Raw genomic sequence first — 14,540 nt, 5'->3', positions numbered from 1 at the left:
TCTGATTAGTTGTCTAGTTCTATGAATTCTCCTCCCTAAATAGTCCCTCTGCATTGTCCTCTCTTATTGCTGTTACTGGCCCTTAAGCCAGGCCACTCTCATTTCTCACCTGTATGACTCCAACAGCCTGACTGGTCTCTTTCCCTCTCTTCCCGATTCCTCTTGTGGCTAGAGTGATATTTTAAAACACAAATCTGATATCATTGCCCTGCTTCAATGTTCCCCCATTGCCTTCAGAATTAAATTTAAACCCCTTAGCATGGCATAGATAAGCCCTCCAGGATCTGGTCCTCACTTACATCCACAGTTTCTTCTCCTACCCCTCTCCCACTCTCAGAGCACCAGTTTTTCTGAACTACTTGTAGTTGTATTCATAGAAGCCCAACTAACAGCGTGTCATGCCTACTGCCTTCAAAATGATGGTCTTTCTACCTGGGATGCCATTCACTCCTTAATGGCTAGCTCTATGCTAGCCATTTAAGACTCACCTCAGTTCAATAATCATCTCCTCCAGGAAGCCTTCTCTAACCACCCCTTCCTTCAGTCTTGAATAATTGCCTCTCCTCAGTTCTCACTCCTACATATTACACTTACCACACTAAACTCTAATCGTTGAATAACTTATCTGTGTCCCTGACTAGACTTTTGGTTCTTTAAAGCCAGGGACTGGGACTTTTTCACCTTTGTACCCTAGCACCTACCTAGCACAGCATCTGACTCAATGTTTAATGAATAAGCAAATGAACAAAAAATGAATGGATGAATGAAAGACCTTCATTATATGAAATGAGGCCCAGTAAATGGGGACAGGTCATGCCTATTTGCTGTTATGTGTTCGTAGAAGAGGAGAAGATGACTGATGTCTGCCAAGAAGGCCTAAGGGTGAGGAGTATATTTTAGAGTTGTTTTTGTAGTTAAAGTTGTTATTGGTGACGTTGTTGCTGTTTTTACCCCAACAGTGGGAATGACTCTGTATTCATTCAGGCACACCTCTTGCCAGGTACCACTTTGAAGCCAAACGCATATATGGCAACATAGCTCGGCATGGTTCAAGGTTGAGCAAAGCAACCAATTCTCCCCCCAGACGAAATCCCTAGATGGTGCTATGGCTGCCTTCTGAAAGCAATTTAGAAAGCTGTGGCATGAGTCTTCCTTGTTGTAGGAGTTCCATTTGTTATCTTCCCCTAAAATTCCTGGAAGTTTTGTTGGGCCTACTCACTGGATGTCATATGATCATTTTCAGATTTATTTTTTAGAACACTTTCTAGCTTCTTGGAAACAGAGCATGCAGGAAAAGAAAAAGGATGACAGAAGACAGACATAGGAAAATGCTTTCCTACATAAATTTAGCCTAAAAGCACAAAACAACCATCATCTTTTTAAAAGCAATGAAAAGCATGCAAAATATTATGGTACATGTCATAATTTTAAAAGCAACATTTAAAGCCTTGTTAATACAGAAAGCTAAAAGCAAAATATTGTATAAAGCATTTTTGATGCAGAAATAATTTTTCTAAAGAAAAATAAACACATAGTCCAGCTAGTTCTATGAGGCAAGCATTTTACAACCCTGGCTCTAAAACACAACTTCCTCCTGCTACTGTCCCAGCTTCTTTTCCTTTGAATCAGCGAGCCAGTTAGCAACTACATTGAATTGTGGATCAATGTAGTGACAGGTTATTCTGGGTGATTCATTAGAAACTTAAGTAACATCCTGAACTTGCAATCTAACTGGGAAAATAACCTTAATAAACAAGAAATAGCAACAGATACTGCCAAAGAAAATTAGGTGCTAAGTTGGGCAGAATAGAGTATAGTAGCATGTCAAAGAAAAGATCACAGAAATCTGTGGTAGACAGTCAGGGCTTACTGGAGGAGGCATGTCTTGAGAAATGGGCCTTAAAGACTGGATCCTAGATGCAAGGGTAAGTCATCTCAACTAGGAAGAACAGTAAAAGTAAAAGCTTAGAAGTAGGGATGTATATTGCATGTTGATGAGGAAATGAGAAGACACAATAAATAAGCAGGGTGTAGCCTTGGAAATCAGGAAGGGAAGAAAGATGAAATCGGAGGTAGTACTACAAAATGTGCTGAGAAAGGTTTTTGAATAGTTGAATGACACAATAAAAAAAAAGGTGTGAGAAGACAAGCTAGATAACTGTGTGCTGCTAAGGTACACATGCCATGGTGGGGGCAGGCTTCCAGATGGTTGCTGTTTCTCTCAGGTGGAAGAGGAGAATGAATGGTGGGAGTGGAATGGGGAGGACCTCCCTACCACTGTATCTGTTGTCTCTAAGATCACTTACTGGACATTTCCGACAAACTTGGGGTGTGTGTGTGTGTGTGTGTGTGTGTGTGTATGATTTCTGCAACTATGTTGAAAATTACATGAGGATAGGGAACCTTGTCTCATACGTAGTATCCCTCACAATATTCAGCACAGAGCTAGGCACATAAAAAGTAGGCAAAACTCTTTTCTGAGTGGTATATAAGCAGTTAAAAACATGCTCCAGATTCTAATTTTTAAACTGAGATAGCTAATAAATCTGTGCTCAAAGTCAGAATGCAGCCCAGATTTGTACATTGGCTGGATACCCATGTCTCTATCCTGTGGTCTTCCATTAAGCCCTTTGAGATAAAGGAAGCCTAATAAAACATTCCGTTGGGAGGCTTGTAGTGAAGTTGCTGGGGCCGAGGCCCTCCTGGGAGGTGCACTTATCTCATAATCCCTAGCTTGACACCAGAAGCCCTTGTCCTTCTTTCCACCCTTTGTCCCCCTCATCCTACCCAGATGCAATCTGTATTCATTCAGTGTTATATATTCCTAAAGCCAAACAACTTTTGTAGACACAGGGACCACTTCTGGCAGAAACAGTGGAGATGGCTAGGTTAGAGATCTGTCATATTTAAAGGCTATTTTTCATCTCAATATTCCTGAGCATTGATTTGGGAAATCCATGTTGAAAGGATATAGAAGTCTTATTAAAGGGCCATCCACCTCCTACAGGTGACATCCTTCATTTTCCTAACAAATGATCCTTAATGACTCGGTTACTCTTTAGCTGGATGATAGACGCTTTTGGTGTTTCACTGATTTATCTGTTACTAAGAGGCTGTCAGTTAGTGCCCCAAACAGGTCATTTACAAAATGTTGCCTTTGGCCTGTAAGAAATGAAATGCCTTAGTGTCTACTTAGCTACCAGGAAAGTGAATTAAGTACTGTGGTTGTTCCTTTTTTTACTTTAAAAAAATGCCATTTTGCTCTATCCTCTGATTTGTGGGTCACAGAGCACACTGTGCCATAACCCTCCTTAGGGAAGCCTTCTGAAGCTTTCCTTATACTTAGGTAAACAGTAAGTATCTCAGAATAGTTATTCCTATGACAACAGCAGCCCTGCAGGTTTCAAAGAGGCAGGCGCTCATTTGTGAGAGCAATAGTTCCAGAGGGACTGATTTCTGCAAAGCATATTCTAATCCCTGAGACATCTGCTCTGTAAACAAATATCCTGTTTGGGGGCATATTACAAGAGGGGACCCACAGGAATTTCTCAACTCCTGGATTTACAAGAAGTACATTTCCCTGTACACAAGGAGAGATCAGTTCTTTTGTTTACACCTAATTTTTTTTTTTTTTTTTTTGGTATAAAGAATATCATTGTGTGGGCCTACAAATTTATTTATTTTTTGCATTGGAAATATGTGAAAGTACTATGTGGTGACTACAATAGAAAGATAGGCATAAAAATAGATTTTATTGTTGGCAGTAAGTATTTAAAGCAACTGACAGTACACGGTGAATAAAAATTTAAAAAGAAATTCCACATAACAGCCATATTTCTGGCTTACACTTAGCATCTTGGGCAAATACATATTGATTCTGAGCAGAAAAGGAAGGTGTTCATTAAATGCGTAAGAGGGCCCAAATATCTTTTACATACTGGATCATGAATGAATCTAAGGGAAGGGATGATAGGTGACTCTTGTGTTCTATTTTAATATTCCATATTTTTCTTTTTTACAAAAGCTAGTTACTTCCTGTTAGCAAATTAGGTCCTCAGGAGGAATAACTTGTCAGGATAAAGGTATGACTACTGTTGTATCCACTGAGGCACGTGGGTTCTACTTGCTTCTGTAAAAATTGAATTTTTGCATATTCCATTGGCTGAAACCTGTTTACAATCAAGCTACTCTCATTTTATGCAAGCAGTACAGTCTTCAACTACCGCTGGACTAGGAGTTGGGGGATCCAAATTCTAGGTCTGCCTTGCTTTGTTATTAAGTAGTGGAGCAAATTTGTGGAAGTCATTTAACCTCTCTGAACTTCTGCCTTCCTCTGTAAAATGGGAATAATCCCTGCCTTATCTCCATCATAGGGAGTTTGAAGAAGGTAACTGCCATGAGAGGTTTGGAACATTGTAATACACCTATAACGGCCTTCCAAAATACATCATCTTATTAGCAATATAGTAAGTAACAGGGTGACTATGTTTAGACCTAGCACTTTCATCTTATGAGTGATATCCTTGGAAGTATATCTACTGAGAAAAGAGGATTAAACTGGGCCATTTTAAACATTCACTACTCTTATTATAATATCTTTTATTATATTAGCAAATCTCAGAAGCATATAGTTGGGAAGGCCCATGGTGGAAGGTCCATTCTCCTGCCTTCGTGTAGAAATTGCTAAAGCCATGAGATATCCAATGAAGATTCTAGAAAATGTCACTCTTAGTAACCTGTAGCATCCAATTAGCCTATCCGGAATTTATGTCTAGTTCCATTCTCTCTGGTGGAATATTAAGCCCATTTTCTCCTGCTAGGTCTTCAGTGGCTATGGAAAACAATATATGTCCTCCTCAAATTAGCAGGCTTTAATGTATAGATAAAAACTCAATGTGGTACCTGATTCTGCAAGAGTGGCCACAAGCCCAATTCACAGGTCAGATGTTCCATGAGGATGATGGGATAGAGGAAGTAAAATGATAGTCACATGTGAGCCCTTCAAGTCACCCCCACTCATACATGCAAACAGCTAACACCTTCAGTGGTATCATCTTCAAAAACATTCAGCAACAGTGATTATTCTGGGAAATCATTAGGAAGTTACCTCTTACTCATCTCCTTCTAGGCAACACGTACTGGTTCCACTTTCATTTGCATTCAATTGACATATGCAACAACTTTGATGGGAAACATTTGAAAACAAAAAGCAAAGATGAGGCAATGTCTTAATGAGACACTTCTGATCATGTGGATAATTATATAGGGTAAAAGTTTGAGGAGAAAAAACAGGCTTCATTTGCCTTAACAGGGAAAGCAACTTCATATCCCTTAGCCTTTGTCAATGTTCCTCTTCTTGCAACACTTCATTTTTTAAAACGTATCAAACTTCATGTTTGATACAGCACTCTTCTGTCTTCCCCTCTTATTCCATCCATCCTCTGTACCTTCTCCACCTCCTAATCTCCCTTTCAGTCATTACTTCCTCTCAATTTATTTCTCCCTGTGGCTTCTTTACCTTAGTGTAAACATCTCCCAATCCTACATTCCATACTTATTTTGGATTTCACTGTCTGGTGGTTTTAGGGGGCTACCATATTTGTGCCCAGTTTCCCTGTTCATTGGCCTTAAAGTGGAAGCACAGACCCTGGTAGATAGGGAGTGTGTGTCCTTATTCCACCTTCTTCCCATTTTAACACGGGTTGCCTAGGAGTAAAGGAGTAGTACAAGAGACTCTTCTATTGGGGCACAGCACTGACCCTAGAGGACAAGCAAGATGCCATGTCCTTCAGGTTTCCAAAAGGGCAGGGCAGTGATTTCCAAAGAGCACTCTTTGCTAAGCTGGATGGGCTACATTTGCAGAACCAAGAATGTAACCACCATTCAGGATGTAGCAGTCTCTGATACCTGGCTTTCTGATAACAGAACTCTGAATTAATTGACACTCTTACACATTATTGGTGCAGTGATAATAACTTTGAGCTACTGCAAGATCCCAAAGGGTCTTCAGTATCACCAAAGAAAGACTGCATACTGTTATCACACTAAGTATATTTTATTGTGCATTAATTAGATGAAAGTTAGTAATATGCATTGACCAAAACATTTGATTAACAAGACCATAAAGGATAACTGAGAATTTTCTTTAATATAATTGTTGTGCAGCAAGGATTCCTGCTGTATATAGTATATAGAAGATGACATACTCTAGGAATTAGAACAATATATATTCAATACAATAACAAAACTATATAGTACTTTAAGAACTCTTTCACATATATGAACATACTTATTTAGAACTTCAGCTTTTTAAAGTAAGCAATATGTAAGCCTATAAAGTACACACCAAAAAAACCCTACAAAACACCCAAAGCAAATGTTAGCATATCTACATTATCAAGAATATCTTCTCACCATCATTTCTTTCAAAAATATGTGAAAAAGTTCTTTCTTTCCTTTTGAGTGGCAATTTTTAAAAGTCCCGTCTTCTGAAATTCACGTATGTTTCAAAGCACACTATCATTTTCTTAAAGAAAAATGAAAGCCACTGCTGGCTTTTAGATGCTGGGAACATAGTTTACCACACATTCCCTTTGTCCCATTGCAAGGTAGTGTGATATAGTAAAGTCAGCATAGGGTTTGGAGTTAGAGAGACTTGGGAGGCCTCTGGCTTCTGTCATTTGCTATGTGATTCTACGTTGTCTACTTAAATGCTTTGAGCTTAAATTGCCTCATCTGTAAAAAGGGAATAATATAGAGTGGCTGTAAGTATTAAATCAACACATTTAAAGTGCCTGGCACATAGGTTGGCACCCAGTAACTAGTCAGTAAATGGTAGAACACTTCCTATTTGTCTTGATTTGATTTATATACAATGATTCCCTCCTATGCCTCCAGGAAGAAGGATCATCACATAATTCCCAGGCTCACCAGCTCCCAAATCTCTCTCGATTCTCCACAAATAAAATGCACATGAACTGTGCCCTCTAAAGATACAGTCCTTTACACAGCATTGCATATCCTCTGAAACACACCTAATGCTCAAGTGCAGTAGAAGACACAAAACATATAAGCACGCTTCGGTAGACACAGACGTCACACAGAACATGTCACCTCTAAATGCAGCCTCACAGCCTCACCTGCTTCTTTCCAATATGTTCTTCCAAGCTTCAAGTCCTTAACATTGATTATTTTTGGAGGCAATATGCAATTTTCAGAGTCCTGGCTGCATTCATTTGCCTCATTGTTTTTTCCTTATTGGTTGATTTATTCATGTATTTATTAATGTATTTATTTATTCATTCATGTGTTTATTCCCCACCATGTTCCAAGATGGATGTCAGGTGGCTTACAAGAATACACAAAATACAACATGATAGCATAAATTCAAAGCAGATATAAAAGTAAAAGGAAAAAACAAAAACAATAAAAATAGGAACATGAAATGGAGCCTGGCAGAAAGCTAATACAAAGTGCATACATACCGTAGAGTCCCATTACAAGTGCTATGCATTGACCACACATTTGGCTCCAAGCTTTCTAGCAGCCAACAAAAGAGAAACCTGATCAGTCCCAGATTTCACAGGGCCCATAAAATAAAATCAATGTATATGGTTAGGATGTCTCTTTCCTGGTCTAAATCCTGAAAACTTTTCTACAGTAAAGTATCATAAAATGGTGGCAAACTGTCCCTCCTAAATTGCTCTAACACCAAAATTCAGCTTCTGGAACAGTCACCAACAAAATAAATCCTCAATCTTAAAATTACATCTACTATTTCTTTTTTTTCCTTCTACCTGTCTCTTGAAGTTCCATTTAGTCAATGAAATGTAGCTATTAAAAGGACTTCTTCAAAAACAAGCAAACAAACAAACAACAAAAAATCCTCTGCTGTCACCAAAGCAAATATTTTCAGTTAGGTAATGAAATAGACATCCTGAAATTACAATAGCCAAATTTGGAAAAACCCTCAAATATCCAACAAAAGAAAATGGTTAACTAAACCATCATGTCATCCTATGATGAAACATTATACACCATTGAAAATGATATTTACAAATACTTCACATAAATGTAGGAAAATATTCATGATAAAAATGCTAAGTATAAAAGCAACAAAACTATATGCATTATGACTTTTTCTATGTAAAAATTATATATGTGCATACATAGCCATAGAAAAAGTCCGGAAATAAATCCATCAAAATATTAACATTGCTTCTAGGATTTGTGATTATGGGTGATTTTATTTTTTTCTATATGCTTATCGTTATTTTCCAAGTTTTTGACATTGATGAACAATTTATGATGAGACCAAGAGGTACTAAAAAGAAAAATAGCAACTTAGTTACCTCTGGCTTGTAAAATTATAGGCACATTTAATTTTCTTTTTAAAATTTTCTATAATTGACATAAAAAATGGGAGGAAGTTACTTTTAAAAAATAAAAGATTTCAAAAACCTAGTTTTCTCAGTTGTTCATCGATAAGGTCCAAAATGCTACAAATACAATGATATTATGGTTATTCAGCACTTCCTAATTTTACTTTTAATAGCCATCTGGTACTTATAATTATATTCAATTATCACTAATATTGTGATATTTGTGCCAGGTATTACTATCCTCACTTAACAGGTGATGAAACTGAGGCTCAGAGAAACCAAGTGACTGGCCCAATGTCACAATAATCAGTGGCAGAGCTGAACATGAACCCAGGTCTCAAGAACCCAGGTCCAGTGCTCCTTCCATTAGTTCAAGACTGACTGTGATTAAGCAGTTACGAAGAGATAGGAACACAGAAATAGTAATCCCTCTTTCCCCATGAGAGTCAGGTTCCTGAACAACCCCCAAGGTAAGAGAGTTCAGCTGAGGAGATCATGATATCGGGAAGGAAAAAAATGGGCAAAAATGAGGTCTCAAGTAAAACCCTCATATTTTTATGCAGGCAAACAATAACAACAGCACATTACATAAAAAGAATAATGAGTTTACACAGTTTAAATCAGCAAAAATGATAGGCTTTATACAGTTTCCATTTAGATCCTGAGATGATTTCCAGTGGTGATGAGGATGTATCTATCACTCATTATGGTAGTGGCAAATGGGGGTGACAGAGAAGCAATGAACAGAAGTGGACTATTCATTTAGTTCAAATTATGGATATCTATACTCTTAGAGTCAGTAAAGTCGAATCCTGAAGTTATAACAACTTGCTTGAGGCTTTATTTCTATCAAGCAAGTGAATTTAAGTGGCCCTTCTAAAGATGCTTTTGTCTTCTCAAGTCCTTTTTGAAGACACCTTAGCAGTTTTGTATGGAGCTCAATTTAATCATTCAATCTTTGTCTGAAGGTAGCTTATTAGCTGTCCAGTAAGAGTATTTAAATGGTACTACTTGATAATTTAGGCTTTTCTGAGGTTTCTTTCTTCCCAATGTAGTCTTTTCAAAAGTCTCATAGGACCTTTTAATAGAGTCTAATTAAATCAAACTTTGTCTGAAGGTAGTTTTTTCAGCTGTCCAGCAACAGTATTGAATGGCACATGATTTAAGTTCTATTGAAGATTGTTTCTGTCCAATATGATTATGTTTGAAGGCATCATAGCACCTCTTTATAGAATTGTAAGTCACTCAAGCTTTGAACAGGTAATATTTGACACATGTAAAGATGCCCATTTTAATTACCTTCTTAGGGAGGTTTTAATCTTGTTCTAAAAATGTTGCTCCTGTTTCTTATAGCTGTATTTGTTTCCAGTCTCACAGCCTCCTAATTGTCTTCATCATCACTTATGATAATAATCTCTGGAGTCAACAAAGCTTCCTGAGGATCAGCCTCTAGCAGCATTAACTTGAATTAGTGTCAACAGGCTCAGATTCAACTTCCGCCAATGATTGCTCTTGTGCCAAATTTTCATCCTCATCCATAGGTTTTTCTTGTCTTTGGGAGGGATAGAGGAAAGATATTTCACCACCTCTAGCCAAGTCTTCTCACAGGTCACATTAATGACAGGCTCTGTTAAACTATCTAATGCCTCTTTGGGAAGTTACCTCCTGAAAACCCATTAAAAATCAATAGCCAAACCTTTATTAAGGATATGCCATTATAATGATGTAGGAGTCTCATGCACTAGGATCTTCAGACAGTGGAAACTTCGCGAGATTGTGAAGTTATACATTAGTTTATAATAAGCCTTCCTGAATAGCCAGATCAAACACTGACTGAAAGGCTCAAGAATCTAAGACATGTGGCTAGTTATAAAGACAATCTTACCATTAGGATGCACATTGGCAAATGTACATGAAACACCAAATAGACTGAAGAATTAGCAGGACTTTGAATTCAAGGTATTTTTCTTTTTTTTTAAGTAGTCTTGAACATCCACAAGAAAGTACTGTTCAAACCATCCCTTAAGGAGAGGAGGATTCATCCAGGCTTTTCTATTTGCTTGCCAGTACGCTGGAAACTTGGCTCATTTATTTCCCCTGAGAGGGTTTAGGCACAGTTTTCTGTAGAGCAGCAAGGGTTTCATTATGAGGTCACCTGAAGTATTGGCAAAAAATGGAAATGTCAGTCTCTCTGATTTTGCTGACCTCAGCATCAGTGGGCTCTTGCTCTTCAGAAGTATTCAAAGGGTTCCAAAGCTTGAGAGTCTCGATAGCACTAAAGATTTGTGCAGGCACGTAATCCCCTTCTTCAGCCACTTCCTGAATTTGTGGTGAATACAACATGAGAGCTGCAGGAACGGTTTGTTCTTTGGCACAACTGCCAAATAAGACCTGGTCTCCACATTATGGTGCACCTTAAATTCCTCAAACCATCCCTTACTCCCAACAAAAATTTTTCTGGATTCATTTCAGTGTCTAAAAACATGTCTTTGAAAACTCCTCTTGCATGGTCACAGATCTCTTGCATTGAATGTGTTTCATTATTCTTCGGTTTATCTTCAATCCAGAGGTTTAACTTCATTTCCATCTTTTCCATCCTTGGGTCATGAAGAACAAAGCATCTTTTAAGTTATGTAGGTGTACAAGTGGCAGTACTGGCCATACTAATAGTTTTAGCTTTCTTTATGGTAAGAATTGTAGATTGATTAACAGTATATGTGACCTACAAAGCTATTTATTTTACCTTGAAGAAGCAGATTGAGAATGTCCTGTTTCTCTTCTAAAGACATCACCCTTCTTGCCCTCTGACAACTTTCCATGGTGTCAGTGCCCTTGTACTTGCTTCATAACTGTAGAAGCCATGTTTCAGCTTTATGCTAATTAATGCAACCTGAAAGTTACTTACTAGAGATTTCATATCCCCGCTTATCACAAAGCGTTAGCATATGATATTTAAGCACCAAATGGTATTCTAAACACCAGAAGGATAAATAATAATATATTGGTGTGCTATTCAGTGCACATGGGGCTATCTAGGGGACAATAGCTTGAAGAATGAGAATGGAAACAAATGACTTAGAAATGCCTTCCCACTTACAATATAGTCAGAGAGACAATATTGTGGCAATGTGGACTGATTCCCATATACTGAATTCAAAATTTTCAGTTACCAAAAAGGTATACAGAAGTAAACCTATACCCAAATTTCCAAAAAGAGCAACTTACAATTAGGGAGGGATTATTGTAAATTGTACTCTACATTATCAGAAAGAAAGTCACTGTTGATATATTCAAGACAGTACTGTTGCTATGATTACCCTTGGCTTAACACTATGAACTTAATTTTATGTGAAAGGAAAACACAGTGTAAATGTATTTTCTGCCAGCCCACAGTAAATCAATCAAACATTATTCTCAGACAAAATGCAACCTCTGAAGATGTAGATGTAAAGGTCAGGCAGGCCCTGAACAGTCAATCCTCAAGAAACAACTACCTAAGAAAGAAAGTGAAAATGAAAGAATAAACTAGCCCATTTTCAATGCCCGGCCACTGATACTTTACTTTTATCCCCTCCTCCTGGGAAGATAGAGCGAAGCCTGGCTTTCTTATTCTTCTCTTCAGGGGCCATGGGAAGTGGTTTGGAGCTGTGGTTGAGTGCTGAAGAATCCCGGTTGTTACTATTCATCCTCAGTGGTGGAGCTGGGGGTTTCTCTTCATTATCCAGACCGTCAGACATTTTCAGTTACAACCAATTTCACAGCTCCTAAAGAAAAGGAGGGAAAAAACAGGAGTTGAGGGAGAAGAGGTCTAAAAACAACCTAATAAATATGGGGATTCTAACATCTTAGAAACAAAAGCATTGTTCTCATGTTTTCTCAGGTTTCGTGTGAGGATCGATTTTAGGGGTTTCTCTTCTGGAGGGAAGGAAGTTACCTCCCAAAAACCCTGATGCAATTTTCAAAAAAGGAAAGTGAAGGCAGTGATTAATGACTTTCTAAATATTATAAAAACACATAAGTCCCTTTGCTTTTCCCGCATTGAAACTCTATTTTCTCCTCCCCACTACCAGTGTTTTAGTGAACAATTTGCAACCTTATTTTAAAATTCTATCCTGATGATTGTAATGGTCAGGTGATCAGCCTCCTCAGAGTTTGGAATTGACACAGGTTTGGCTGTTGATTTTTAATGGCCCATAACAGTGACTTGTTAGCTGCTTTAACAGCGAGCTGTCCTTGGTGTTTATTTCTTACATGTGCGTACCTCAGTTACAAAATGCACTCTCCTGTTTTTAATGATAATTAACTGAGAAACCATCCCATAGATCTGGCAGTTTCAGCAGAGTTGGAGTAGCTGTTAGGGTAAACAATGTTCCATATTCTCCCAAGCAGGCAGAAGATAAAGGTGGGCAAATGTCAGAGGGCCAGTTCCCGAGGAGACACCATAACCTTACTCCCTGCCACATTTTACGTCTTGGGAGAAGGGACAAGGGAGGTGACAGAGGTAGCTAGCTGTAAGATCCAGTCTGGGTTTTAGGAGCTTATTTGCTCTTAATTTCATTATTCTTTTTTTTTTTTGAGACGGAGTCTCACTCTGTCGCCCAGGCTGGAGTGCAGTGGCGTGATCTCAGTTCACTGCAAGCTCTGCCTCCCGGGTTCACACCATTCTCCTGCCTCAGTCTCCTGAGTAGCTGGGACTACAGGTGCCCGCCACCATGCCTAGCTTTTTTTTTTTTTTTTTTGTATTTTTAGTAGAGACAGGGTTTCACTGGGTTAGCCAGGATGGTCTTGATCTCCTGACCTCATGAGCCACCTGCCTCAGCCTCCCAAAGTGCTGGGATTACAGGCGTGAGACACTGCGCCTGGCCAAGTTCATTGTTCTTTAGTATCTTGTGTCTACGTCTGAGTATATTCGGTTTTCATTCCCCCGGGAGGATAAAGTAAACTGGAAAAGCATGGACTCCCCCAAGGAAATGTTTCTGTCTCCAGGTATTTTCCTACTCTAATTAAAGTCCTTCCATAAGGTCCTGACCCCAGCATAAGTCAGGTACTAATAGTACCTTCCAAATGAATCCCCAGTTTGAATTCAAGGAAAATCAAATCCCTTTAAAACTACATCTCTGTAAGTTTATCAAGTATTACCTGGTACTAACTTAGGAACATAATAACTCTCCAAATATGACTTAGCATATCACTTTGTTCCAACAACATTTACTATGAACAAACCTAAGAACAATAAAAACAAGACAGGGGTCTACTCATTAACTGTTGTGCTGAAAAATTATCTATCAATCCTTTCTGCCCCTTTAGTGGTTACAATGTGTTTATTACTCTCAGTAATGCACTCTAATTTACATCATGTTATGTAGAGAATTTCAAAATTTCTATTTTGCTCTAAATTCTCTCAAATATATATAGTCTGTAACTACTCAAGAATAGGTTACTATCAATTAATAGCTTCTCCATCTGTACAGGTGATTGACAACTAACAATTGGCTTGATCTTGATTTGAACGGAAGATCTCTTTGGTTTTGCTAAGTGTCATGTCTTGCATTATCTTTTTTTTTTTTTTTTTTTTTTTGAGACGGAGTCTCGCGCTGTGTCACCCAGGCTGGAGTGCAGTGGCGCGATCTCGGCTCACTGCAAGCTCCGCCTCCCAGGTTCAGGCCATTCTCCTGCCTCAGCCTCCGAGTAGCTGGGACTACAGGCGCCCGCCACCACGCCCGGCTAGTTTTTTGTATTTTTAGTAGAGACGGGGTTTCACCATGTTAGCCAGGATGGTCTCGATCTCCTGACCTCGTGATCCGCCCGCCTCGGCCTCCCAAAGTGCTGGGATTACAGGCTTGAGCCACCGCGCCCGGCTCTTGCATTATCTTAATGAATTAAGACCAATTCTATATTTTTTCAGTAATAATGATAGTGAAAATACTAAGTAATAAATAGTTTGTCACTATCACCAACAATTTCATAAAACTCACATATTCCTATTTAGGTCAAACTACAGAACAAGGTACAATCAAAAAGTAATTGGGATGTCAAGGATAAAGCATATTCATAGATACTATTGGTACTAGAGTAAATATTTTAATTGGAATATGAGACCAGTGCTAATGCGTCTGCATTATCTTTTGCATTTTGACTGTTGGTCCTTCTAAATTCCTA

At 38.5% G+C, this 14,540-nt stretch overlaps 1 protein-coding gene across 3 annotated transcripts in view; it reads right to left on the bottom strand.

Moving 5' to 3' along the window:
* The window catches only part of PAK3 (p21 (RAC1) activated kinase 3), a 286,207-nt gene that overhangs the window by 85,514 nt on the left and 186,153 nt on the right, over positions 1 to 14,540 (bottom strand). For all 3 annotated transcript variants that reach the window (XM_025373283.1, XM_025373282.1, XM_025373281.1), the window contains one exon: positions 11,944 to 12,145. In XM_025373283.1, the coding sequence (XP_025229068.1) occupies positions 11,944 to 12,118 (175 nt within the window). In that variant the 5' untranslated portion in view covers positions 12,119 to 12,145. The remainder of the gene's footprint in view (positions 1 to 11,943; positions 12,146 to 14,540) is intronic.

The sequence above is a fragment of the Theropithecus gelada genome, chromosome X, assembly GCF_003255815.1.
Source record: "Theropithecus gelada isolate Dixy chromosome X, Tgel_1.0, whole genome shotgun sequence".
Taxonomy (NCBI): Eukaryota; Metazoa; Chordata; class Mammalia; order Primates; family Cercopithecidae; genus Theropithecus; species Theropithecus gelada.
The sequence above is the reverse complement of the archived record's forward strand: the minus strand, read 5'-3'. Positions and strand labels throughout refer to the sequence as shown.